Below are 27881 nucleotides of genomic sequence, written 5' to 3' on the forward strand. Positions count from 1 at the left end.
CGTCAACAAAACGTCATTTGAAAGTTTTCGCGTGTGGTGTGTGGTTGTAGGTTTTAATAAAAAATACATTTAAAATCTAATGTATTAAATTAATTACAGCCGAAAACTTATCCTAACTAATAAATTAGAGTAGCTTACTGTATTAAAAATATTTTTAAGACAAAATTCGTTTATTTCACTGTCAATTGTGTTGGATACGTACTTCGTCGATTGTAAACAATCCAACAAGTGATTTTAATTTCGTCTATCAACATGACTGAGAACAAGAATGTTCTTGTGATCGGGAGCGGAGGTCGGGAGCACGCCCTGTGCTGGAAGCTGGCCGATTCACCTCTAGTAAAGCGCATCTACTGTGCGCCGGGTAGCGTAGGCATTTCCACCACAAACAAAGTTGAATGCGTGGATATTGACATCAAAGATTACCAGGTTAGTTTCTTGTTTGAATTGCCTTAGCAAAATTGTTCACGGTATGTACCTACCTACGTAAAAATCAGCCAATATGCTTATTATCGTAAGTGCGGTGTTGTGGGAGCATTTTCTGAAGTAACAAAAAGCTTACAACTGTTTAGGTTAGGTTTTATCAAGATGTTCTATGGAAGAATCTATAGTGATATCTTGAATTAGTATACTTCATACAAAATCACATTAATCCTTACCAATCTGATTTAATTTACAAAACTAGGAAAAATACTGAAACTTTACCATTCGGTGTATGATACAGGGTCTAGCGAAATGGTGCAAAAACAACAACATCGATTTAGTGGTGGTGGGACCTGAGGACCCCCTCGCCAACGGCATAGTGGATGGATTATCTGCTGAAGGGATCGCTTGCTTTGGTCCCACGAAAGCTGGTGCCGAGATTGAAGCCAACAAAGACTTTGCTAAGAAGTTTATGAGCAAGTACCAGATCCCCACCGCGCGCTACCAGTCCTTCACCGATGCTGCCGCTGCCAAGAACTTCATCAACACGTAAGTTTAACATATTATACTTTATTATTAGTAGTATTATTTTACTTAATTAAACAATAAAAAGAAATTACTTAATTCATTTCATTAAATTAACTTGTAGTATTGTGAAAACTTTCCATCCATATTTTTTAATATTATACCGCATCATTGTGTTGATTTCTGAGTATAAAGTTGCCTATGGATGAGTATGAAAACATTAAATTCTATTCAGTCTGTATGTATTGAAAATAAAACGATTTTCCTTTTTCAAAATTTCTTATATAAAGTGCATAATTTTTTTCTGGTGCGGTACAGTGACATCACACTTTCTATTACTGTTCATACATTCAGATTGAAGGTGTATATCAACTTACCATTATGTGTATTCATGCAGTTTAGTAAATCATCCTATAAACAAAAGTAGAGCACATTGAAATTAAAATATAAATAAATAATGTCCATGAAGTGATTACAAATCCTTGTACTTAAAATAGCTTTGTGGCCTTCTCAAGACAGTTAATAAAAGAGGATTGTCATTATCACTACAGTTAATTAAGTGAGGTAGTTAAGAATTACATCAGCTTCTTACTTAAATTTTACATTATAAAAAAAAAAATGTAGGTATATTTAGGAACTGTATTCAGATAATGATAACTATGTTTTAAACATAAAACTAAACTAGGACTCTAAGTCCTAAAACAAAAACTAGACAAAGAGACAGCAAGCTAATACCTTTTATAAAAGAGGCTTCACTGGTTTTTATTTGAATACTGAAATAAACAAGCCTCATTTAATTGCAGAGCCCCGTTCCCAGCGCTTGTTGTGAAGGCCTCAGGCCTCGCTGCAGGCAAGGGTGTGGTGGTGGCCACCAGCAAGGAGGAAGCCTGCCAGGCCGTGGACGAGATCCTCACCAACTCCAAGTATGGGGCGGCTGGGGAGACGGTTGTGGTTGAAGAAGTGCTGGAGGGAGAGGAAGTTTCCGTAAGTTGCTGTCTCTTTCTCGCTTCAGTAGTCTGCTTCTTCATATAGCGTCGGTAGGCAATTAGGGCTTGTCACTGTGGTGAAAGGATAAGGCAAGTCTGAATAGAATGGGATATAACTTTATTGATGCAACTTAAATTAATCTTACACTAAGACTTCGAACAGATTCAGGTAAGGTCACTGGGGTGAGAAGATTACTGCAGGTATAGAATGTAGGGGTAAAATAAATACCTAATGTAGTTTATTGGTTAAAGATCTTCTACATCATTAGTTCTCTTACGCGGTGTTTCTCAATCTAATACTATGCTCTTATTTACTTCACCTGACCATAAAATCGTGTTATAACAAATTAATCATTAATGATTTTAAGTCCAGCAATGCTGACGAAAGAAAAATACCCCTTTTCGTAAATACTGGCGGATCGTATTGTTACTAAGTTATTAGCTATCTCGCCTCTCATATGGGTTGTTATTGTCGTGATTATGTTTTTGGTAGTTAAATGAAGTAATCAGTGATTTATTTGGCCTCATGGATGTCAAGTCGACCTCTGCTTATCTTAAACAGTTACCACCAAGCGATTCCTACAATAGTTAACAAAATATTTCATTTTAGCTATGTTTTTATTATTATAGTAAACAAATTAGTTTGTAGGTACTATATACATATACATATGCACTCACGGCAGTAATCCCCGAAGGGGTAGTAAGAGGTGGCTCACAAGTGAGCCACCCACTTTTCGCAGCACATTTGCACTCACGTGATAGGTTGCGAACCATATCGCCGCCGTTTTGGAATAAGTACAATGCACTTAGGATACACATCTAGATTCTAGATGTGCAGGTTTCCTCACGATGTTTTCCATCACCGTAAGAGCATGTGGTATTATTGTACTTTAACTCCTTAATTGAAAACACAATTGGCCAGGATTTGAACCCACGGCCTCTCGATTGAGAGGACGAGGCCTTATCCATTACGCCACCACCGCTCAAGTTTGTAGGTACAGTTTGAAAGTATCAAACTTTGCTAATTTATTTGCCCATAACCTATTAATGGTAAATTCTCCCATATTCACCTATGTGCTCCTAAAAATCTATCCATAACTCTCCAAATACCACAACAATGACCCCTGCAGGTGTTGGCCTTCACGGACGGCGACACGGTCTCGGTGATGCCGCCGGCGCAGGACCACAAGCGCATCGGCGAGGGCGACACGGGCCCCAACACCGGCGGTATGGGAGCCTACTGCCCCTGCCCGCACATCACCATCGAACAGCTGGAAGACGCGAAGCAACAGATCATACAGAGGGCTGTCGATGGCTTGAAGAAGGAGGGCATCAAATATGTCGGTGAGTTATTTTATTATTATTTTAAAGAAATTAATAATGAAATAAAATGTGGAATTAATGCGAAAAGCATTTTCTACTAGTCAACCTGCAGGAGTGTAGTGAGTGGAAAGTATGGGTGTGCAAAAAAATAATACGATCTAAAATAATATGAAATGATTGTGAAATACCGAGAGACGTAAAAGTGATGTTACAAGAGGGTGATAGTAAAAAAAATGCATATTAATTTGTGTCTTAATTAGCTGTGGGTGCCTAATGGATAAGATATCGTCCTTCATTCAAGATAGCCGTGGGTTCGAATCCTGTCATACCCTGCACGTACCATATGCCAGGCAAAAGACCGAAAGTTATATGCATAATAGTAATCATAATGTACCACTAAATCTAAAACTAAATAAAATAACAAAAATATAAATACCGCTATGGAAAAGTCTTCTAGAGTCAATGCAAATTAACTGATTTATTTTAAAAGCTACGTATTTTGAACAGTAGGTTAGTCCATTCTTACAAGGATTTTATTTATCAAACGACATTTATATTTTCCCACGGTTCTTAGTCCAGTTTATTTTGCAAACAATTAGGATTTTGTTATCTGTACTCCTATTATGCGGGGTGCCTAATTAAGAAGACTGTCGTCCATCTTATCAAATTATTCCGCTATTTATTAAGTTAATAATATAAATACAGTATTTTTATCGATTTTTATAACGTTATCAGCTTCAATGAGACGAGAAAAACAAGCGAAGTTCAAGTTCACTTTCGATCCAGATGATGGGTTATTGTGATTAAACGATGTATACATTTTTCATCATCTTTCCACTGTAAATCGTCATTGTTTGTGTCTAGCAATCATACAAGTATTGCAAAGCGCCAGGAAAACTTAAACGACCCAAATTATTGTGAAAACTCACTGTTGCGATTTTTAAATTGTAGTGAAAAGTGCATGCACATGGCATGCCATGGCTCCGGCTATCTTGGGGTCGGATGTGAGATGTCCCCACATATTACATATTATTATTATTATTATACGAGAACTATAGTCTTCACTAACTGCTTTTCATCAGATGATGTGATACGGTCGGTACTTTCGCTACCCTAATCATTATAACAATAACGTCATGATATGAAATAACACACATGTAAGTTAACGTGATCGTTTGCGCACGAGTCTACGCTTGACAACGGTCGATAGGGGGTTGACTGCCAGACAAAACAGCTACTATTGGTATCTAAAAGTATTATCTAACTGTAAACATGGATTTTGTATGGAAAGCTTTATCGTAGAACTGCCAGTACACGGGAGAAAGTTTTACTACACCCACGAGCAATGAATAATAATTAAAAAACCGACTTCAAAAAACCACTAAAATGCAAGAAAGTTCCTGCTTAGGTATATTTGTACTGTCACATACGAGTAGAATTTGTGTAAACCTTAAATTATTTCTTGCATTTTAGTGGTTTTTTGAAGTCGGTTTTTTTAATTTTTTTAATTATTATTTTATTTTATAGTTTTTAGTTTATTTGCGATAATTTTCAATCAAAAGTAAGGTGCAAATGATACCAAAAAGTCCTACTAATCAATACGAATCATTCAAGCCTAAACACGAAGTAGTTGCTATATACCGTTGAGGAACTCCTCAACCCCCTCCTCCTCCTCCCCCTGACTGCCTTCCGTTTCCATCATCAGATCAGCTCAAAGTCACCATCATATATTTTTGTTATAAGAACTATATTTACGTTCTTAATTTCATTAGAATCGGTTAATATGTGCCCAGAACCTCCTCCTTTTTTTGAAGTCGGTTAAAAATGGAAATTCATACCCTGTTTTTACCCCTTTACCCACCCTTGGGGGTGAGATAAAATTCTGAAAAAAAATGGGACCACCTGGGAGCTCAACCCAATACAACAAAAAAAGAATTTTCAAAATCGGTTCATAAACGGCGGAGTAATCGGTGAACATACATAAAAAGAAAAGATCCCGACGAATTGAGAACCTCCTCCTTTTTTTGAAGTCGGTTAAAAAGTCTGTCCAATGACATATAGAACGGCAATGGCAGGTGGAAATTTTTCATTGCTCGTGAGTACTTACCTACTTACAACAACGTTGGCAATGATGATGATAAATGAGTTACATTTCCATGAAACATTTCTAACAGCTCACGCAGTAAAAATAAATTATATTTAATTCCAAGACAGAGTAGGTATAATATAAATACGTGAAAATTTTAGTGCAGTAGGTACCCCTTTTATATCTTTGCTTCAGAGATTTTCCACAATAATCTTTGTTGGTCTTCTAATAAATAAATAAAAACAAGATTTAAAAAAAAAACCTATAATACCATAAGAAAAGGTGAATAACATGAAGCTTCTAATTATCACCAAAACCTTACGCTTGCTGCAACATTATCAAACATTTCCCGAAAAGTGCATAGACCTTAGCACGGTCTAGAAGAGGCACTTATCACTGGCGACATTTAGCATAAACGTGACCCTATCTGTCTCCTGTTGCCACGGTAATAAACTTAGGCACTGTCACTGATAAATACATTCATTTCGACCATTACTATGTAGGGTCATTGCACTGTTTTATCTTGCTTTCGTTTAGATAGTTCAGGAGTCTTAGGTTCTTATTCCAAATGTATATTCAATATTTTTCAACAATTTTAGATAAGTACTGAAGTCCGTATGTACTTATTATATCCGACTAGTCTATTTGCATAAATGGCCAACCTATATTAATTCATCAAGTTAACAGTAACTTCTTATCTTGAACTGTATCGTTTTGTTAGATACATCGAAATATCATTAAGTACTAAAGTTATCTAGATCTAGTATTAGTACTTAGATTGAATCTGGAACTAACTAGAACCAAGTTTCTAGGTATCACTGTTGAGTAACAAGACCTGCACCTATTAATATCTTTAAATATTATTTATAATTCATAGATTTGTTTTGATTTATGGATCGCACGAGTCCTAGGTACCTATTAGTTATTGCTGCTAGTGATAAGTGCTTTGAAATATAACATGTGTCTGTAATGGAAAGCTAACACTAGGAACACATATTTGTATCAGACCATTTGCAGTCATAGGTCATAAACTATAAGTAAATGCAATGCACTTAATGTAGGTACTTATAGGTACTGTCGGAGAATTGGCTAACTTTATTGGTAAACAGTAAGTTGAAACGGGTGACTCAGGGAGTGATTCATTTTGAACATGAAAATATATTTGCGCATCCATAGAAACTTTGATGATCACGTTACTTTTTACCCTACAGAATAGAAAGTTGTGTTTTTAGCGAATTTCCAAACGTCTTGGACGAAGAATGAAGATCAGAATTTCTCCCTTTCGGCTAACTATGCCACTTTTGCAACATCTTGTATTATATACTAGTAGATAGTTGCCGGCTTAATATCATGAGATATATGAATTTCATAAACCACAGAGTAAAATCTACTTCGTTTCTACACGCGTCTTAAATAAACAACTCGTACTCAGTTAATTAACTTGTTATGATATTGATAGTGACGACCGTATGCGTAGCTATTACCTAATAAAAACTGTATATGTATCTTTATTTCTAAGTACCTACATGGCATTTTATTTCTCATCATAGCTAGTTTAGGTAGTTAGTTTCGATGTTCCTACCATGATTTCTATTCTAGCCCATGTATCTTATTGAAATCCCTATTGAAAAACACCCGAAAAAAATGATTAACAGAGTATCAGCCTTTTTTTGACTGTAGCAATATCAGTAGGATATCCCACCAGACCAACTCTTAGGGCTCCGCACACGGGCCACCGGCCACAAACCACAAAACGCCGCCACTGGCATATTTCCTGTAATTTTCTACATTTTATATGGACTTGCCGCACACGGTTGACGCCGGTGGCGGCCACACGCTACAAATAGTTGCCCTACAAAAGCTTCTCGTGGCGGCGTTTGTGGCTGTAGCTGGTGGCCCGTGTGCTTACTGCCCCTACAATACGTCTCTACTTCAACCGTCCCTTATTTTGCAGGAGTGCTATACGCCGGCCTCATGGTGACGAAGGGAGGTCCGGTGACCCTCGAGTTCAACTGCCGCTTCGGGGACCCCGAGACGCAGGTGCTGATGACGCTGCTCGAGTCAGACTTGTACACTGTTATGAAGGTCAGTAGAACAAAGCAATATTTAAGCTACAAAGGCGATTTTATTCGATTTTTTTATTGCTCGCTTAGAGCATATCGACGTCACACATAGTATATGATAAGCATACTTAAGTGTTAACATTTTATAACGTCTCATTGGTACTTACCTGTGTTTTCTTTCCGCATGCGTACCATGTTGACAAAAACCTGGAATTGGTAGGTATTAAGACCCAAGTTATAACACCTTTATTGATAAGGCAGAGTAAGTTCATATCACGACCCAAGCAAAAGCTTTGTTCCAAAAAAAAATGTTTATAGCATGTCCAAACTTATCATTAAAAACTCAACCTTATTATCTAAAATCTAAAAACTCAACCTTATAATCTAAAAACTCAACCTTATAATCTAAAAACTCAACCTTATAATCTTAGCTAAACCTACGATATTTGTTGACCAGGCCTGCGTAGACGGCACTCTGAACCAGCAGAAGGTCTCCTGGAACACCAAGCTGTCTTCAGTGGGAGTCGTCATCGCCTCTAAGGGCTACCCGGAGACCTCCACCAAGGGTTGCGTTATCAGCGGTAAGTTTATAAGAAACCAATAAGTATAAACTTTATTTTCTAAGTTAAGTTCTTGTTTAAGGGTCCGCAATAGGCAATCGAGGGTTGGCATTGTCATAGAATTATGTAGTAAATGATGCTCTACAGCCTTGAAAAAAATCACACAGGTAGCCGAAGAGTCTAGCTAGGTGCTGAATCATTCGAATTTAAGTAAATGCTTATGGATAACTGTAAATTAATTACGAAAAACCAGTAAATCACACTCCCGTATTGTAACAACTGTGTCGTAATTATCAAGAATTTTCATATGATTCTTATCAAATTATAAAGATAAATGCTTGGACTAGGCGCTAAATACCTTGTTTTTTAATAAACACTCACCTATTTTGTGTAAATTAATCCCAAACTTGAGCAATTTTTTTCCCTCAAATCTTCATACAAATATCTATGGCGGCTTTCTGTGTTATAAAATCATAAACACAAGCGACGTTTGACTCAGTCGGCCGGTGGCCTCCAAAGAAGGGTCACGTCGGTTTAGGCGGCACTGACAGCTCGCGATCTAATTGTGTACAGACACAAAATCACTGCACATTGGTTGTCATTGCACTTTTTCAACTTTTATGACACCAACATAATTTGATTTGAAATTGAGGAAGCATAATTCTTATACTAATTAATAATTCAATAAATTAAATGATAATGTTTTTTATTAGCTAAGTCCATGGTACTTCTTGATTAAATTATAATTATTAATGCCTAACTAAAACTCACTAATATAAAATTAAAATTAAACTAAAAAGAAGATGCTGGCCAGATTGCTGCCACTGTCGGGTAGGGTACCCAAGACGCTGGCCGCGTTAACCCGCTATATAGCGATGCTTAGCCTTTGTGATAGGTAAGTGCCAGCCCTAGGGTCCCTTGAGACTTCTATTAGTCTGCTGCTGATGTCTTTAAAAAGCTGACGTGCCTCCCCACGGCCCTGGGATGAGGAGCAGGAATATAGTGAATGGATCTAAGTGATGACAATACGTAGGAAGATTAGGTTAGGATTCAAAAACACAGTCTCATGGTGCTGGTTGAGGCATGGTCTCGTGAGGATCTGATGAGGGCAGTAACACGGAGGTGACTGAATTTTATTTCAAAGATTTAATAGCTAAAAGCATCGAGTTTGGGCGCGGTGGTAGCTCAGTCGGGTAAGCGCCCGCTTCTCACGCAAGAGATGCGGGTTCGAATCACGGCGCTGACATGTACCAATGAGTTCTTTTAACTTAAGTACAATGTATACCATCGCTCTAACGGTGAAGGAAAACATCGTGAGGAAACCTGCATATCTAGATTTAGCACATCTAGATATGTGAACCCACCAACCCGCAGTGGACCAGCGTGGTGGGAAATGGTTCAAGCTTAGGAAGGCAGTTTAGACCTTGGGGATATGCACAAAGGTTCCACTTGAGAGAGCCAGGTGCAGGTACTTACACCCCCACAGAGAATAGAATAGAATCGAGTTTGGGCTATTAAGTATGTTTTTCAAAGAGAGAGAGAAAGATATTTTAGGTTTCCTCTGGATTAGTTAGGTTTACTGGGTTTACTAAATTCATTCGTAACGTAAAATTGTCAATGACGGAATTTCTTCTATAGACAGTAGCCACTAATAAAAACAACGATATATGGCGTGATTTGCAAAAGTACCTATCTAGTCAACCTGCCACGGGGTGACTTCGGTGGGTAACTCAGAATAATACTAATTATATGTTATTGCATCAATAATAAAAAAATCAAGAAAATATTCAAAGTTTCCATCCTCGCTTTTCACGCACACAAATCACAAACTCATGCCTTGTTCTAGGAGCAGGGTCTACCCTGGTGCATTTCCATGACCACTTTTCATTAGCGTCCCACCGGTTTCGATGCTCAGCGGAATAGCACCATTAACCATTATTATTCTGAGATATCATCACTTCTTATTCTGAGTTACCCAACATAAAATCACGCCATCTATTGAAATCATTTTTTAAATTAGGATTTGTCTATGGTGTGGTCCCCAAATTTAAGGGTAAAAGCCAAATAATTATATTTTAACCTTTTTTTATACCTATTATATTAAAAGACCTATTCAACGATACCCTACCTACACCATCAAAATAACCGGAAAAAATATCAACCCCATTTTTTTTTGGGTACTCCTCATATCTATGCGAAATATCAGCTTGATATCTTTACCCGTTTCTGAGAAAAAGGGCAGTGACAGACAGTCAGTCAGACAGACGGACAACAAAGAGATCTTATAACGGTTGCTTTTTTCCTTTTGAGGTACGAAACTCTAAAAATATGAAAAAATATTATTCTGCCACCAAAAAATATACTTACATACATACATACAATCAAAAAACATTACTCTCCTCCTTCGGCAGTCGGGTTAAAACAAGTGAGACTGATTCTGAACTAAAAATTAACCAAAAAAAACCTTTATCATAGAAACTTTGTTGACACGTGACTTTTTACCATGGAAAACGAATTTTTTTTTTCGCGTTTTTGCAAAACTCGTAGAACTAAAGTTGTTCAGAATGACCCCTTGAGTCATCCCCTTTCGGCTTAGTATACCCTTAGTATAACTTATTATCTACACTTTAATACCTGTAGTTACCTTTCTACAAGTAAATACCACATTTGTTTAGAAATCTAATCGGGTTCCGAGTATGGAGAAAAGTGGCACCCCTATTAATTTCTACTCTTTCCTGGTGCTTACCAGTGTAATTAAAAATTAAACTTACCCTCAAATCACTACTTGAAAATAATTGTCAATAAAGTTGGCGAGTAAAATTTTATCGACCCACTGTGCAAACTTACATGTGTGCGTGTCACTGCGTGTGCTGTGTGAAGAGCATTGAAAACCCAAAATTGGCGCGGCACGTCACCCTGTACGGGCCCTTAATTCAACACACTTATGATGAAGTTTGTCGCTTCTGTCACTGTTTTTTTCAGTGTTGTTGTTAGTCAAGCGCATTAAAAGCACATTAATCATTAGCCATAATCTCTCCTTCATCATACTGAATATAACTTAAAATAATAATACAATAGCGGACGAACTCAGAAATAATAATAGCGGACGAACTCAGGCTATCTATTCCCACTTATGATTCATGCTGTTTACATTATTATTTCTTTACTCACGGGCTCGCATCTATACCCGTCTAGGGTTGCCGATAATCAAAAACACCGCCAGCAAATGTTTGTTTTCTTCCCTAGGTCTGTCTCAGGTGCAAGCGACCCCTGGTCTGGTGGTGTTCCACAGCGGGGTGGCTCGCGGCGCCAATGGCACCCTCGTCACTTGGGGAGGAAGGGTTCTGCTGGTAAGTTTCATTTACTTATAATGATGCATGGAGTCTGTATTGACTCTGAAATAGTTCAAGTGACAGTGGCATGTGAAACTTTTTCATTGCTCGCGAGTTTATTAAATGCCTTGATGGCAATATGTGAAAATAGAAGTACTAACATGCATGTAAATTAAAATTATAAAAGCATAACAGATCTCGCTGTTTAACTTAGTAATTGATTTTTTACCCCTACACCTCTCCAAATAAATAACTTTTTTTCACATTCCAAAAACTTAAACAATATAAACTGCCTACCTTCAATGCCCAGAACTCAAATCAACTTCTATGTTCTCAGGTATGCGCCCGCGCACCCAATCTACGGCAGGCGGCGGCGGCGGCGACGGCGGCGGCGTCGGTCATTGACTTCCCGGGGGCCCAGTACCGCAAGGACATCGCGCATAGGGCCTTCTCCAAGTAACTATCGCATTTACACGCATGGTTTTACGGGTTTTGTCGTTTCATGTGCATCTATATTTTAGGTTTCGATTGGTGGGTTAGGTATTTGGTATGTTTAAGTGGAACGGTTCCATTATAGCTCGAGATAGGGTCGTTTTATGTGCATCTTGTTAAGTTGATGGCATGCTTCAAACATTAAATTTGTTGTAAGGAAACCTACATTCCATAATACATTCTAAAATTTAAATTGTAAAAATTATAAGATACGAGTATATTTTGTTGTATTTTATGCTTTTGTAAAGTTTTTTTTCGATATTGTAAACTAAAGATGCACGGTGCATAAAACATAATCATTATTCTGTTATTTTATATTTTTTTATAAAACTAAATAAACTTTGTCATGCATCTTTGGCTTTCACTTTCATCCATTTGGTCCTTCTCTTTTGCATGTATCATGGTCCCTTTAGCCCCTGGAGGGGTAGTCCGAAGTGACTCCTTGTCTCAGTATTTAATGTCTACTTAATTACCTATTTACTTATAGATTCCTCACGCATGGTAATCAGACTGAAGTTTTACCATTTTCATAATTATCAATGCAGATGCATTATTTCAGTATTTTTACAAAGTTAAGTAAGTACATAATTATCGATAAATACGAGTAGAAAGCAGAGTAGGTATGACATTCTGAGAGAGAGGTCTAAAAACCTATAAAGCTGCATGTCCACAATGTCAATATTGCTTTGGGCGATTGATTGTACCTACTTCTGTGGACCGAGTGTCAGTTTAGTCACTACGAAATCGCCTCTAAACACATTCTATCTTATTGCGAGGGTGCTATCATTTCATACAGACGCTGCACGTCACCTCACCATAACAATTTGCGTTTACTTTCTGGAAAACCTAAAACAAAAATGAACTACTTTCTTAGTCAAATGCAGTACAAGTGCCATAATAAAAAAAGTTCATTGAATTAAAAACCACAACAGCAACCAAACCCCCACTTCTTCCTATCCCTACCCTTATTTTCTTCTTAAGGCCTCTACACACCAAAGCCGCTGACCCGGCGGCATAGCCCGGCGGCCTAGTGCCGGCGGGTTAACATAGTACAAAATGAGGCCGGCGGGTTGAGCCGGCGGGCTGAGCCGCCGGGTCAGCGGCTTTGGTGTGTAGAGGCCTTTAGTGCATCAAACCATCAGCCAACCCAATTACAACTCACAAATTCCCCCAACAGGCTCAAAAACGGCCTGTCCTACCTAGACAGTGGGGTGGATATCGACGCGGCCGCGACCCTCGTGCAGAAGATCGAACCTCTCGCCACGGGCACCCACAGACGAGGGGTGCTGGGCAGGCTCGGCTGCTTCAGTGGACTGTTTCAACTGTCCGCTATGGACCCCAGTCTGAAGGACCCGATTCTGGTGCAGGGGACCGATGGGGTTGGGACTAAGCTCAAGGTATTGTTAAGGCTAAGGCTGTTTTGTTTGAGTAGGTGGAGTAGATTAGGTCATCTGATTTGCATAATTAGGTACTGCTTTAGGTTAGAACCATGACAAATATGCCAATCCTTAAAGTATGCTTCAGTACCTAGGTACATTCATCGATCAAGCCTAGAAGGACTCAATAGTATTTTTTATGGTTCCAAGAAATGAATTGAAATCGAGGTAAGGTAGGGCCGTAATCTGATTTCGATTGGGCGCCAGTTTCCTTTAGTTGTCATCTACCAATATTTTGTCACATTATTTAACTACCATAATCCTAAAACAACTCTCCCCCAACAGATAGCCGAGCACATGAAGAAGTTCGACACGATAGGCCAGGACCTGGTGGCCATGTGCGTGAACGACATTATATGCGCGGGCGCAGAGCCGTTCGCGTTTCTGGACTACATGGCGTGCGGGCACCTGGAGGTGGATGTCGCCACTGTCATCGTGAAAGGAATAGCTGATGCGTGTAGAGCTACGGGATGCGCTTTGTTGGGTACGTAAATACTGCTATTTGACATTATTATGAATTTTAGCCCCGTCAAAATGCAGTTTTTGTTTCGTCGTCTGTATTTTTGGATACCTTCTAGCAGTGTGTATGTGTAAATCGCTCTAAATAGAATGCGGGTTTTCGTCGTTATCTTAACATATATAGTTAGTGGCACTGTTTCACCCATTTTGGCTTAGCCGTATTTAGCTACAGCAAGGTCTGGAGTTCGTTATGCGTTTCTTGACTACATGGCGTGCGGGCACCTGGAGGTGGATGTCGCCACTGTCATCGTGAAGGGAATAGCTGATGCGTGTCGGGCCACGGGCTGCGCTTTGTTGGGTACGTTATAAGACAGTTTTTTTGTCAGTATCATTAATTTCAATAGGATTGCTGCCTTTTAGCATTGTCAAAGATGCGGTTTTGGTTTCGTCGTCTATATTTTTGATTATCTGCTAGCCATGTGTATGTGTAAGGTGTAAGTCGCTCTGAAAGGAATGCGGTTTTTCGTCGATATCCTGTTAATTTTGTAGCCGTGTTTTTTTCAAATTCGGTTCAGCCGTATTTAGCTCCAACCAGGTTGACCCAAGAGCTCGATATACTGTATTAGTTTGCGTTTCTCGACTACATGGCGTGCGGGCACCTGGAGGTGGATGTCGCCACCGTCATCGTGAAAGGGATCGCTGATGCTTGTAGAGCCACGGGATGCGCTTTGTTGGGTACGTAATACTGTTCCATTAATTTGAATCGGATTGTTGAAATTTTGTCCCGTAAAAAATGCGGTTTTGGTTTCGTCGTCTTTATTTTTTGTGTGTTACCTATTAGCCGTATGTCTTATGTGTGAGTCGCTCTGAAAGGAATGCGGGTTTTCACCGATATTCTGATCATTTTGTAGCCGTGTTTTTTTCAAATTCGGTTCAGCCGTATTTAGCTTCAACCAGGTTGAGCCAAGAGACATACATGGCGTGCGGGCATCTGGAGGTGGATGGAGGAATCGCTGATGCTTGTAGAGCCACGGGCTGCGCTTTGTTGGATACGTAATAAGGTTATTTGTCTCTGACTCAAACCCAGGGTTTCCCCTGTAAGGCAAGAGTAAGCCTGGGCATGCCTGCCCCGTTTAACTTCGACCGAAAAAGACTGAGGCACATACGTCTTATCCTACAACTGAATATTGCACAGCGGAAACTACTATCTTTAAAAATCTAAAAATCCCAACAGATCCCACAGTCTACACCCCAAAAACCCTCCCTAAAATCATATCAATCTCTCCCCACAGGCGGCGAAACCGCCGAAATGCCGTCCATGTACGAGGCCGGCAAATACGACCTGGCCGGCTTCGCGGTCGGAGTAGTGGACAACCACATGCAGCTGCCGCGCTCGCTGGACATCCGCGCCGGCCACGCCGTGCTGGCGCTGCCGTCCACCGGCGTGCACAGCAACGGGTACAGCCTGATACACAAGATCATGCTGGAGACTGGATTGAGGTGAGTTATACCGCGCGCAGATAAAGAAACATTATGTACATGGCGGACCGATTCAAAGCTATGACGCTATAATCGGAGCCGTAACTATGCTTCTTCGTTCTGTTTAACGTGTGCAGCTTAAGAAACCACATTAATATGGCGGACGGACTCGCTATGACTTTGTAAACATAAGCTCTGTCTTACTTAAAGCCGCCGTTATTTTGCCAGTTTCTTTATCTGCATGAGTAATACTGACATACCTTATAAATTATAGTAACTAGGCGCATAAGCAATGGGCTGGCCACGTAGCCCGCAGAGCCGACGACCGCTGGAGTAGAAAGGTTCTGGAGTGGAGACCCCGTGTCGGCAAACGGCGTGTCGGTCGCCCCCCAACCCGTTGGTCTGATGATCTGCGGAAGGTAGCGGGAAGCCGCTGGATGCAGATGGCGGGTGACCGTTTGGGGTGGCGATCGTTAGGAGAGGCCTATGTCCAACAGTGGACTACGGAAGGCTGAGAGAGAGAGGCGCATAAGCAACTTGTAATACAGCTATAATATTTACAAAAAAAAACTTGTTAACTTATTTACGTTCGCATAATAATATTTATGTTTTCTTAATTGCCAACAGCTACCACGAAACCGCCCCATTCTCGGACTCCAACAAGTCGTTCGGCGAAGAGTTTCTGACCCCCACTGGGCTGTACGTGGAGCCTCTCCTAGCGGCCATCAAGGCTGGCCTCATCACTGGTCTCGCCCACATCACTGGCGGTGGTCTTCTGGAGAATATTCCGAGGATTCTGCCGCCTGGCGTGAGGGTTAAACTGGATGCGAGCAAGTTCAGGATCAAGCCTATGTTCGGATGGCTTATGGCTAAAGGTATGGAATTTCTTTTCTGTGATGTAAAGACTATAATATTAATATTAATAATAGAAGAAAGTTTGGTTGATATGGCAATTCTCTAAAATAATTGCAGTTGAGCCGCCTGCGGTCGATCAGTAGCGCGTCATAGCGCAGTAATAATAGTGCTACTTTCACTATTTTGTAATGAATCTCGAAACGCGAGCGGTTAAGAATTGGCTATACCTACACCAACTTTAAAATTATTTTGACCATTATAATAAATCCATATTCTTACTCATAGTATGAATCATAGTACACTTTAAAGTACAGAATTCCCACATATTCAAAACTTAACACCACATTCTCCCACCAGGTGGCGTCTCCGACTTCGAGATGCTCCGCACATTCAACTGCGGCGTCGGTATGATCGTGATCGTGGACCCGGCCAACGTGAAGCAGGTGTTAGAGACCGTCACCGGGCCCATCGACGTGGTGGGCGTTGTCGAGGCGCTGGGCAAGGAAGGTGAGTCACGTTTGTAAGGTTACTTGTAAACAATTTATGTAAAGAACTTCTGGCATTACTGGAGAGGTTTATGTCCAGCAGTGTTCGAATAAGTAAATTGTGTGTGTAGGTATGTGTGAAATGTAGCTATAAAGATAAAAATTCTTTATTCGGTGTCCAGCACCACACACCAAAAATACACAAGAAAATACAAATAAACAAAAAAATTAAGGAAAATAACAAAAAGGTAAAACAAAAAAAAAACTGAATATAATATAAACTTATTAGTAATAGCTATTGCATTAGATTTCCACTTCCGAGGATTCCTTTTTGCTTCTGAACGAGCCACTTAATATTTGAGAAAATAACAATCATAGAGACAATAAATATTATTCATCATCGCACTCATTGAGTATGGTATGTCTCTCTAAAAACTTTTACTACAAATCACGCTTCATTTACTATTATCCTTTCCCCGCCAGGTGGTCACCAAGTGGTCGTAGACAACTTCGCCTCGGCCATGGAGCCCCTCACAGCCCCGTACAAAAGCGCTGTGGCGGCACCGCAGAAGTCCCTGTCTTACAAGGACAGTGGTGTGGATATTGATGCTGGAGACTCGCTTGTCGCACTCATTAAGCCGTTGGCCAGGTATTTATAGTGATTTAAGTGGAATGAATGAATGACATGTCAGTCAGAAAGTGACAACTCAAAAAAAACGCAAACGTGAGTAAAGAATCAACATGAAAGTGACGAGTGTTTTTCTTTTTTTTTATAGTTGTATAACGGTATTAAACATTGTATTTGTTTGTAGATCGACCTCCAGAGCTGGAGTGTTGGGAGGTCTCGGCGGGTTCGGAGGATGTTTCCAACTGAAGGCCATCGAACAGGAATACAAAGTAAGTTACTCATTCTCTTACATTTTGTAGGTAAGAATTGAAATACCAAAAATTTCTTGTGGCGTGCCTTGAGAGAGGCCTATGACCAGCATTGAGCGAAAACAAAAACTACAAAAATTTGTCACACAGTCTTTTACGAAACTGCTGCTGTGGAATTCATTTTGTGTTCTATATTGTAACTTTGCCGCCGTGGGTCCCGGTTGCTGCTTCGGCAGCAGTCGTTAAGCCTAGTCAGAGGCCTTCGGGCGGCTTGAAAACATCTGACAGTCGGGTTGCCCACTTACCCGACAACTCTCTCAGCACAAGCTTGCTTGTGTTGGGGTCCACCAACCCGCACTTGGCCAGCGTGGTGGACTAGGCCTAAACCCTTCCTTCATTGGAAGGAGACCCGTGCCCCAGCAGTGGGGACGTAATGGGTCGTGATGATGATTGTAACTTTTATATTTTTTCTTCCCCCAGGACCCCGTCCTAGTCTTCGCTTCAGACGGTGTCGGCACCAAGCTCAAGATCGCCCAGAAGATCGACCAACACGGCACGATCGGTATCGACCTGGTGGCCATGTGCGTGAACGACGTGCTCTGCTCAGGCGCAGCCCCGCTCACGTTCTTGGATTACTTCGCGTGCTCGTCGCTAGATGTCGCTGTCGCGCGTAGTGTAGTGTCGGGAATTGCTGAGGGCTGTCGCCAGGCTTCTGCCGCGCTTGTTGGTGAGTGTTTTAATCATTACCTAATTCCTTATTTCACTCAATTTCTGGTGAACCGTTCAGTCATTCACTCACCATGTGTCTGCCGCGAGCGATTGTTGGTAAGTCTTTTAGTCAGTCAATTCGTCATTCTTATGGTGGGCTGTCCAGTCAATCTCTTCATTCACTTTGTAGGGAGCCGTTCGCTCATTCCTTCATTAGATTACTTCGCGGCTGCTGCTTTGATTTTAAATAACCAACACGGCACGATCGGTATCGACCTGGTGGCCATGTGCGTGAACGACGTGCTCTGCTCCGGAGCAGCCCCGCTAACGTTCTTGGATTACTTCGCGTGCTCGTCGCTAGATGTCGCTGTCGCGCGTAGTGTAGTGTCGGGGATTGCTGAGGGCTGTCGTCAGGCTTGTGCCGCTCTTGTTGGTGAGTCTTTCAGTCTGAAATTTTTTCATTCAATCACTCATACACTTTTTGGTGAACCGGTCAGTCATTCCTTCATTCACTTTATGGTGAGCTGTACAGGTAATTCACTTGAGTTTTTGGGTGATTTGTGATAGTAACTAACTTACAACGTAACGCATCAAAATATTCACAAAGTACACTCGACTCCATAGATATGTGTAAACTTTTGTACCTTGTGAAAATTAAACTGCACTAGCCAAATACTTCTTGTATTTGAAGCGTTTCTAATATTTTATTAGACGGTACTAAAATTTAATATGCTTTTAAATAACTTTCTACAGTATATAACAATAAAAAAAATAAAAAAAAACACGCACTCACGCCTTGTACCTACTCATGTACTCCCTTGCGGGGTAGGCAGAGGTGCATTGCTGCACCCACTTTTCGTCAGAGTGTTATGTTAGTCCCAATGTAATAGGGGGCGGGCCTATTGCCATTTTACGGGCACATATCTGTCCAAGACCCGAGAACAAATATCTGTGTTTAAACAAATATCTGCCCCAGCCGGGAATCGAACCCGGGACCATCGGCTCAGTAGTCAGGGTCACTAACCACTACGCCATTCGGTCGTCGTATATAACAATAATACAATATAATGTTGACAACAGGTGGTGAAACAGCGGAGATGCCGGGCATGTATGAGACAGGCGTGTACGACATCGCCGGGTTCTCGCTGGGCGTGGTCGAGCGAGCCAACATCCTGCCCAAGATCAACGACATCGCTGTGAGTTTGTTGTTTATTCTGATATACCTAATCATCCCTGAATTTAAATAAATTCAGGGTTTGACGGTTCTAAACATGTTTAGGACATTCGTAAAATAACAAAATGCGCATATGTGGCGCGTAATAATTCATTGCAGAACATAAGCCTCCTCCAAGACTGGAGCGCTATTACCATAATCGACGTTGGCCGATGGTTTGAAGATTTAAAATACAACTTGCCATAGGTATACTAAAAACACCAGGGAATTTCTAGCTTATTTATGCACTGTAGTCATACATTGTAAACAGCGCCAAATAGTTTGGTGTATGCCACTTTATGAGACGAAACCTTTATGCCGACCCCATGCTACTTTATTTCAACGTACTTGGTAAAACATATTATGTCCATGCTTACCCTTTGGTATCGACCTCCTGACGCCATTCCAACAAAGTAAATACACTTTCAATTAACACTTACATAAACAATTCCTACCCAGGTGGGCGACATAATCATCGGTCTGCCCTCCAACGGGGTGCACAGCAACGGCTTCAGTCTGATCCACAAGCTGGTCAAGAAGGCGGGTCTGACCCTGCAAGACAAGGCGCCGTTCAGCAAGGAGGGACTTACCCTGGGTAAGATATTGTGTGGAGTTATTAGCATACTTATTAGCTAATTAGCCAGTGCTGTAAATAGGTTGTTATAAAGGAGCGTAATAGCTCTGTGTTCAGCTACACAGAGACCCATATATGGATATATTCATATTCATTTCGCATAGAACCATCATACTTTATGGTGGCACATACTCTTATAATGCTGCTAGCAATAATGGCCAGCGAATATGCGTATCTGAACGTTACAGTAAATTAGCCATTTGATTTTACGGATTTTTTTTGGGTGCGTGATTTAATGTAAAAGGCAGGTGCCCGTTATAGACTAACGGGTAAAATCACAATCCCTAATTGTCTGGAAAACATGGTTGCAAGATAAACGATGTAACACTTGCAAGTGCGATAGAAGTTATTTAGTGAATTCACTCATTTTATATGTTAACCTAACCAACATTTTCTCCACAGGCGAAGAGCTAATCAAGCCAACCCGCATATACGTGCGCAGTGTCCTACCGGCCCTGCAGCGCGGCAAAGTAAAGGCAGTGGCTCACATCACGGGCGGCGGCTTACTGCACAACATACCGCGCGTCATACCCGAGGGAGTGAGGGCCCGCCTCAACGCGCACTGCTGGAATGTGCACCCGGTAATATAACCTATCCTTCTAATATTATACCTAAACTTGAAAGTCGGTATGTATGTACATACCTATGTTTGTTACTCTTCCAGGAGAAAACGGCTGAAGCAATTTCCTATTCAGCAAGCTTGACCTTACTTATAGGCTACTTTTTAACCCATAATCCCCACGAGAATACCTTCTAAAGCCAAACGAAGCTTGCAGGAGAAGCTTGTAGATGAAATTTAGTATTTTCGGCTCAAGCAATTTTGATGAAATTCGGTATTTTCTATTTAGTAAGCTGAGACCGTGGATTAACACATAGGCTATATTATTTGATCCATAATTCGCTCGAGACACCTTCTAAAACAGTACGTAGCTCGCGAGAGAAGCTAGTAAGTATATAATGTAAAGTAAAGGCAGTGGCGCACATCACCGGCGGCGGGCTGCTACACAACATACCGCGCGTCATACCCGAGGGAGTGAGGGCCCGCCTCAACGCGCACTGCTGGAATGTGCACCCGGTATGATTACTTTGAGTTATTGATAAATACAGGACTAGGCCTAAAACCCTTCCTTCATTGGAATGGCCCCAGCAGTGGAAATGTGATGGGTCGTGATGATTGATAAATATACCCTTTAATATTATTAACGTAATAGTTTGAAAGTATGGATGTTTGTGCCGTGCCTTATTCACGGGAAAACGGCTGAAGCTGTTTTGGAGGTAGGGAGGGAGGTAGGTCCTAAAAATTTAACTTAGCATTTTTGGAAAAAATGATTTCAAACTGAAATTATGTTTTTTGTTTTCAATTTATTTATTTATACTTTTATTGCACAATATACAGAAGTAAATATGTACAATGAGGTGGACTTAATGCTAGAAGCATTTTCTACCAGTCAACCTGCAGGAGGTACCGGGAGCAAATTGTATGGGATAATAATATTCAATTGGCGACGGTAGTTGGCCTTCTACTTCATTTTATTTGCGTTTCTATGTATTTCATTACTCTACGGCCATGGATACATCAACGAAACTATAAATGGTGCCAATATTTCCAGTGACTAATTAACTTGTTGAAATTGCAGGTATTCGCGTGGATCGCGGACGCCGCTTCGGTCAGCGACGAAGAGATGCTGAGGACTTTCAACTGCGGTATCGGCATGGTGCTTATTGTGTCGCCTGAAAACCAAGCCGAGGTAACTATTTTTACTTATTTTTACTATTAATATTGTATTGTAACACAAGTATCATATCAATGCACAGAAAACAATTGACTTTCGGTCATTGACGGGATGATTCAGAATTAGATTGCGACATAAACAACTAAACTCTCTGACTAAAGCGCAGAAGGTCCCGAGTCCAATTTCAGGCCGAATCGTGTTATCGGGTCTTGTAAGTGCCCTAACAGTGCTACATTGCAACTAAGTAACTGCAAAGTTTCCGTGCTCAACCAATAAGGGTTTCCAAGTCGAGCTAAAGGAGGTACGGTGGCCTGCGCCTAAAAGTATACAGGCGGAGATTTTAAAATAGCGATCCCTGATGATGAAGGGACCAGCTACATCTGTTATAAATCCGGAGACGTGTTGTGTGTGATGTGTATAGCAGTGGTGTTTATGTGGATGTGCTTAAGCAGCATATGAGCTTGAGATCGCTATTTTAAAAACTCCGCCTGTATACTTTTAGGCGCAGGCCACCGTACATTTACTCTTACATGACGAAATACGAAGTTTCAACTTTATATCGTTGCATTAAACGTATCGATTACATCACAGTACACATTAGTTTGTAAAATTTGGGTAACCCTCTCGCACCTACGAGTATACAACGTGCAATCCGCATTACCTGCTACATTAATAAATAATCAACTACTCCCCACAGGTGATGAACATAACCCGTGCGTTCGGCGCGATGGTGATCGGTTCAATGCAGGCGCGGCCCGCGGGCACGCCGCGCGTCGTCGTCGACAACTTCCCCTCCGCGCTGGACTTCACCCGCCGCATGCCGCTGCTGCCGCACAAGAAGGTAACTGACTGTTAATAAAGATACATATTTATTTCAGACAGCAATAACAACACGGAACTAACACAATACAAAACAAAGTAGGTATAACATAGAGGTCGCTGTCTAGAAAGTCAAAAAGGCAAGTTCTGATGTTCAGCATAACATAACATAAACATAAACATTTCTTTATTGCAACACAAATAGTACAATCTAATGTAGCCCTGGTTCCTAAACTAGGGTAACCTGTGTGTCAGGAACCAGTTCCTTCCATTTGGTGGATAATTCACATTGAGTTACAGTAGGTATAAACATTAAAAAATAAAATTACTTAACGTTATGGGTTTATAGAGCGTTAGGCTCTTATAAGGTGATAGTCTATTTACATTCACTAATAGAACGGTGTAAAAACTCGCCATCCACATGCTGATAAGCATCGCTATACTAGCGCCAAACAATACAGTCATTTTCTTAATCGTCCTGCTCCTCCTAACTCCTCTCGTGCACCTCGTCTATTATAAACTTTAGGTTGTTGGTTTGGTTACAAATTCAATATTACTTCTAGGTGGGAGTGCTAGTGTCAGGCACGGGCAGCAACCTGCAGGCTCTGATCGACAACTGCGCGGACCCCACCGCCTGCATGTGTGCTGACATCAGCCTGGTCATCAGCAACAAGCCCCAGGTGTTGGCGCTGCAACGGGCGAAGGATGCTGGGATTCCGGCTGTGGTATGTTTATTGATTAATTAATGAATTATAAGGATGTGGACTATTGGTCAAGTTTAACTCAGACACATTGATAAGCGAGTAGATCACTGACGAAATTCTATATGTTATAGGAGCACTAATAATTACGATTGGCTACAAATTTTGTCACATACTAAAATCTGAGTGGTCTTATTGAGGAAAGGAGATTTCAATCCATACAGACTTAAATTATTTACGCGTACGATATTTACGTACGCACGTGCTGATGTCGCGTTTCAATTTGTTTATCGAATGTTATTACTTATTCTTATTTTGTTATATTAACCCTCTGCAGTAATATTCCGTAGAAAAATCTCGCGCGTTCTCCGGTGGGCAGGGTGGCGATTCTTAAGTAGAAAAAAAAATTCTATCTTACATACAATGGTAAAATGTTTCGCCCACAGTACCTGAACCCCAAGGACTACGCGACCCGCGAAGAGTTCGACGCGGCGGTGTCGGCTCAACTCGAGGAGCACAAGATCGACGTCGTGTGTCTCGCCGGCTATATGCGCATCCTGTCGCCAGAGTTTGTGAGGAAGTGAGTATTATGTATCACAGCCCATCATGTCCCCACTGCTGGGTCACCAGACCTCCTACCAATGAAGGGTTTCAGAAGAGTATTATGTATCGCTACCTAAACCCTATGGATTTTGCCAGCTACATGAGGATCCTGTCGCCAGAGTTTGTACCGAATGGAGTAGTACCACTAGTACCCCAGTAATTGAAGTTGATTTTTTAAGCTACGTAATGCCCACTTCACTCGAGGGTAGAACAGTGGGCTGGAAAGTACTGCTACTGTTTGAAAGCACACGCCTAGACAGAGAAGCACTGCTTTGCCAACTTGCCAGTAACCAAGGCAGAGCATTTAATAGACTCGCGATTTTTTCAATGTCGTAGAACAAACGTGGTTCAGAATGACCCCTATTCGGCATACCATACCACTTTCGCAATACCGTCCTGCTGCCGCTACACGTGTTCGTTAACGACGTAGATAAACGTCACTACTCGTATATCACGATTCGCTACAAATACGGCGCTATGATTTGTGGACCGTTCAACCCGTGTAGCGGCCGCTGTATACTTATCTCACAAGCACCAACTAACCTACATCCTCTCTCACCACCAGATGGAAAGGCCGGCTCATCAACATCCACCCGTCGCTGCTGCCGCGCCACCCCGGCCTCAACGCGCAGAAACAGTGCATCGACGCCGGCGACCGCGAGAGCGGGTGCACTGTGCATTTCGTTGACGTGAGTACACTTCTTGTACAGTCTACAGGGTGAAGACTTAACAGGTGGAAACACGCACAGGCAGTGCATCGGTGGCATTGTAAAAGTATGATGAGGTGTGGCAACACCTGTTTACTCCCTTACAAGAGTCGCAGCATTTACAATTTTGATTGCTAGATCGACAGCAGAGACGTGTGGAATAAACATGGGGAGGCCTTTGCCCAGCAGTGGGACACTGAATTGGCTACTTAAAAAAATAATAAAATAAGATTGCTAGTTGAAACCCTGCTTCACATATTAGCAAGTAACGTTTTTTAGCTGGTTTGTTTAGTTAGTAAGTAAATACCTACTACCTATCTATGGAATCATAATATTATGGCACGATTCTAAATGCTTATATCTTATCTTCCGCTCACTACACACAAACACTGCATCTCATTCACAGGAAGGCGTAGATACCGGAGCGATAATCCTGCAAGAGCGAGTCCCAGTGCATAGACACGACACGGTGGAAACACTCACCCAGCGCATCCACCAATCAGAGCACAGGGCCTTCCCTAGAGCCCTGAGACTCCTCACCACTGGCCGCGTCCGGCTATCCAGCCAAGGCACCATTATGTGGTATTCGTAAACGACAACTGGTAACGCAAAGTGACACCATTGTAGCACGGCCCGCGGAGAATGGAATCAAAATGGCGTCCAGTGCTTATTATTAAAGCTTTGTTAAGCTGAGTACAAGGTTTACACAGTTTTGAAAGGTAATTTAAAAGATTTTTACAGATTGTTAAGGGATGCCTCCATTCTTTGTGGACAAGTGTTCTACTAATTGTTGATGTTATATTAATTGATATAAGTAATTAAGTTAACTGTTACCCTACAAACAAAAAAGGGTAATTAGATAGTCATATTTTAGTAGTAAAGTAAGTTGCCTTAAATTTCATTCCTAAAGTTGCATTCCAACTAAACTACCAATAATTGCTTGGGGTTTTTTGTAAAACAACATGATTGTTTCTCAAGCAATCATTCTTGTTATGTCTTCCGACTTAATCGTTCTACCTTTTATATTATATGTGTGCCTTATTGACAGTGCCATAAATATATTTTTGCACTGTAAAATCTCCACAGCACTCGAATAAGTTAGGCAAAAAGCATTATTGTACGTAACATTAAGTGCATAATCAGGCCTTGTATTGTATATAAAATCATAATATTTTACGCATTTTGTTATAAAAAGTAGCTTTCTTTATATCACAATTTCTAGAGTAAAACTTGTTAAAATTTACACTTTGATTGTTAATATCTTTATTATTAACTATAAAGTATGTTTGTATTCGAAATATTTTTAAATAAAGTTGTTTTGTAAGTGCATTTATATTTACTTGTTTTATTCATCCAATCAAACCTAGCCGGAGTAAAAAATAAACCAATAATCATGACCATTCATAATAAATTTATTTAGAATGGCTTTGGTTTAACCACTACATGATTTACTTTTGAATAAAAATATTAATTTTTCCTTTTTTGTACTATTTTATATATAAGTTGTGAATTGTAATGTTGTCTTTAATGGTGCAAAATAAAGAGTATTCTATTCTATTCTAATTATATTTTTGACCTAATGACCTAAAGATCGTAAAGAATGGCGGCGCTTCACTTCGGCCCCGCCATTCTTTACGATCTTTTTTCCCAATCTCCGCTGGGGATTTGCTCCCCAGCAAGAATTGGGAATAAGTAAGTAATGACGGTGAACCTCGACATTTAGTTTGAGAAAAGAGCATGACTACTTGTAAGTAACAAATAATTTTATTGCACTAAATCACAGTTAGGGTTTTGTAAACAAAATATAAGTACCTAAAGTCATATGATTGTTCAAATGTTGTTTAGATAGTTCTATGGGTAAACCTGCTTCTTTCATCTCCCAGCTTCTTTTTTCTTTTCTTTCTCTAAACTGAAAACCTCAGAGAAGGCTTTGAATAGTGCACCTAAAAGGTCGTCATGGTAATTAGGCACTGACTCGTATTGCAGTTCCTTATGTGTCTCATCCTCTTTCTGATACACTGAGTGGATACCATTCTGCAACACATCATCACAAATCTCTTCAAACTGAATATGTAGCCTCTGTTTGTTAAGCAAAGGTACAATCAGATTATAGTGGTTGATTTTCTTGTTGATACTCTCAGCTATGCCCTCATAGCCTTGTGAAAGTTTGGCCCATTTGGGGGCCTCCTCTTCAGAGAGTGGATATGGTCCTAGAAACATGCGGTCCTTTTGAAGTTCTTGCTTCAGGGCTTCAATCTCTTGTGCTATTTCCTTGTTCATTGTTATCCATTCTGGCACAAAGCCATTGTTGATTAGGACCTGGAAATAATTAGCTTTTTATTAATATGAAAGTTTGAGTGTTCAGAAATAAATAATGAATTGATTTTGACTAATAATGATAAAAAAGAAAATATTATTCATAAGTAAGTAGGTACCTCATTAATTTTATGAGTTGTAAAATCTACATAAGGATTCCTGTTTTGGTCTTTCAATGGCTTCCCTTTACCGCTCAAGTTCTCAAACTCTCCTTTTGATATGGACTCTTGAATCAAATCTTCTACTAATCTATCAAATCCATATTTTGTTTTTATATCATGCTTTTTTGCAAAATAGTTTTTTTCCTTTTTCATGAGTGTATTTTCTGAAGCCATGGATTTGGCTACTCTGTGTTCCATGACATTATCCGCTGCCTGCTGAGCGCGGGCCTTTTCCCACTGCCTCTGTCTCTGGGAGGGAGTGCCGTGACCAACTCCTTCAAAGCTTAGATACTGGCGATGTTGTGGGGCTGTATGCTAGCAAAAAAGAAAAGGGTTAGTACTGGTAATTGGTCTTAGATATGATTCAGTGAACTTCAATATTTATTAAATAGAATACACACCTTGATATCAAATATTTTTGGAACAACCTCGGTGGTGCTGCTGCCAGTAATATGTTTAGATAAAGTTCTGAAAGCATTTTCTACAGCTACAAACTTTTCTATGTCCGCTTCTGGAGATCCTGAATCTGGGTGGTATTTTTTGGCCAAATCAACAAAAGCTTTTTTCACATCTGCGTGTTTTGACCCTTGAGGTAAGTTCAGGATATTGTAACATTCCTGTGGAATAGAAATGAATGATTGTATTGTAATAAATTCATAAGACTTGTGTTAAATATTTTACTGGTATTTTACCTGGATTTTTTTATCAGGGCGGTCCGAAGTGATCTGCCTGTGAAACAAATTTCTGATATTCAGTAAACTCTTTCGATAGATGTGCAAATTAACGTTCATTTTAAGGTTTTTATGACTAAATCGGTAAAAAATTCTTGTTTATTTTGATTTTTGCCCTCGCACCCCCCCTCACTTATTTTCTGTCAAGTGTCAAAAAAAAAAATGACAATTTTGACAT

At 40.5% G+C, this 27881-nt stretch overlaps 2 protein-coding genes across 7 annotated transcripts; one reads left to right on the forward strand and one right to left on the reverse strand.

Moving 5' to 3' along the window:
- Nucleotides 1-25830, forward strand: LOC105384475 (trifunctional purine biosynthetic protein adenosine-3). Of its 6 annotated transcripts, none has more exons than XM_048622831.1 (27): nucleotides 1-426; nucleotides 722-969; nucleotides 1749-1929; nucleotides 3062-3275; nucleotides 7295-7425; nucleotides 7861-7984; nucleotides 11210-11313; nucleotides 11633-11751; nucleotides 12965-13184; nucleotides 13509-13707; nucleotides 14975-15182; nucleotides 15789-16036; nucleotides 16374-16523; nucleotides 16985-17150; nucleotides 17314-17398; nucleotides 17858-17950; nucleotides 18365-18518; nucleotides 19166-19281; nucleotides 19758-19893; nucleotides 20335-20408; nucleotides 20903-21007; nucleotides 21570-21680; nucleotides 22363-22506; nucleotides 23048-23209; nucleotides 23632-23765; nucleotides 24354-24477; nucleotides 24902-25830. In XM_048622831.1, exons 1-27 carry the CDS (start codon nucleotides 253-255, stop codon nucleotides 25085-25087), a joined length of 4110 nt encoding a protein of 1369 aa, XP_048478788.1. In that variant the 5' UTR covers nucleotides 1-252; the 3' UTR covers nucleotides 25088-25830. The 6 variants fall into 6 exon arrangements, with proteins under 6 accessions (XP_048478788.1, XP_048478787.1, XP_048478789.1 ...); XM_048622830.1 differs by lacking the exon at nucleotides 18365-18518 and adding an exon at nucleotides 13971-14040 and having other exon boundaries at nucleotides 13509-13637; nucleotides 17858-18104; XM_048622832.1 differs by lacking the exon at nucleotides 18365-18518 and adding an exon at nucleotides 13950-14040 and having other exon boundaries at nucleotides 13509-13616; nucleotides 17858-18104.
- A 529-nt stretch (nucleotides 25831-26359) lies between these two features.
- On the reverse strand, nucleotides 26360-27840 carry LOC105384447 (dnaJ homolog subfamily C member 28). The gene is made up of 4 exons (XM_011554680.3): nucleotides 27665-27840; nucleotides 27374-27589; nucleotides 26931-27287; nucleotides 26360-26814 (listed from the first exon to the last, which is right to left on the reverse strand). The coding sequence occupies exons 1-4, from the start codon at nucleotides 27761-27763 to the stop codon at nucleotides 26368-26370; spliced, it is 1119 nt and encodes a 372-aa protein (XP_011552982.3). The 5' UTR covers nucleotides 27764-27840; the 3' UTR covers nucleotides 26360-26367.
- Nucleotides 27841-27881: the final 41 nt, after the last annotated feature.

Source organism: Plutella xylostella, chromosome 8 (genome assembly GCF_932276165.1).
Source record: "Plutella xylostella chromosome 8, ilPluXylo3.1, whole genome shotgun sequence".
In the NCBI taxonomy this organism is placed as follows: Eukaryota; Metazoa; Arthropoda; class Insecta; order Lepidoptera; family Plutellidae; genus Plutella; species Plutella xylostella.

What these genes read in the sequence shown, in the direction of transcription:
- LOC105384447 (XM_011554680.3), bottom strand. Translation starts at nt 27,763, where the DNA reads ATGAACGTTAATTTGCACATCTATCGAAAGAGTTTACTGAATATCAGA. An exon ending in CAAAAATATTTGATATCAAG is followed by an intron (nt 27,288 to 27,373) that starts GTGTGTATTCTA and finishes CTTTTTTGCTAG; the next exon opens with CATACAGCCCCACAACATCG. An exon ending in CAACTCATAAAATTAATGAG is followed by an intron (nt 26,815 to 26,930) that starts GTACCTACTTAC and finishes AATTATTTCCAG; the next exon opens with GTCCTAATCAACAATGGCTT.
- LOC105384475 (XM_048622827.1), top strand. Translation starts at nt 253, where the DNA reads ATGACTGAGAACAAGAATGTTCTTGTGATCGGGAGCGGAGGTCGGGAG. An exon ending in GCCAAGAACTTCATCAACAC is followed by an intron (nt 970 to 1,748) that starts GTAAGTTTAACA and finishes ATTTAATTGCAG; the next exon opens with AGCCCCGTTCCCAGCGCTTG. An exon ending in GCACTGTGCATTTCGTTGAC is followed by an intron (nt 24,478 to 24,901) that starts GTGAGTACACTT and finishes TCTCATTCACAG; the next exon opens with GAAGGCGTAGATACCGGAGC.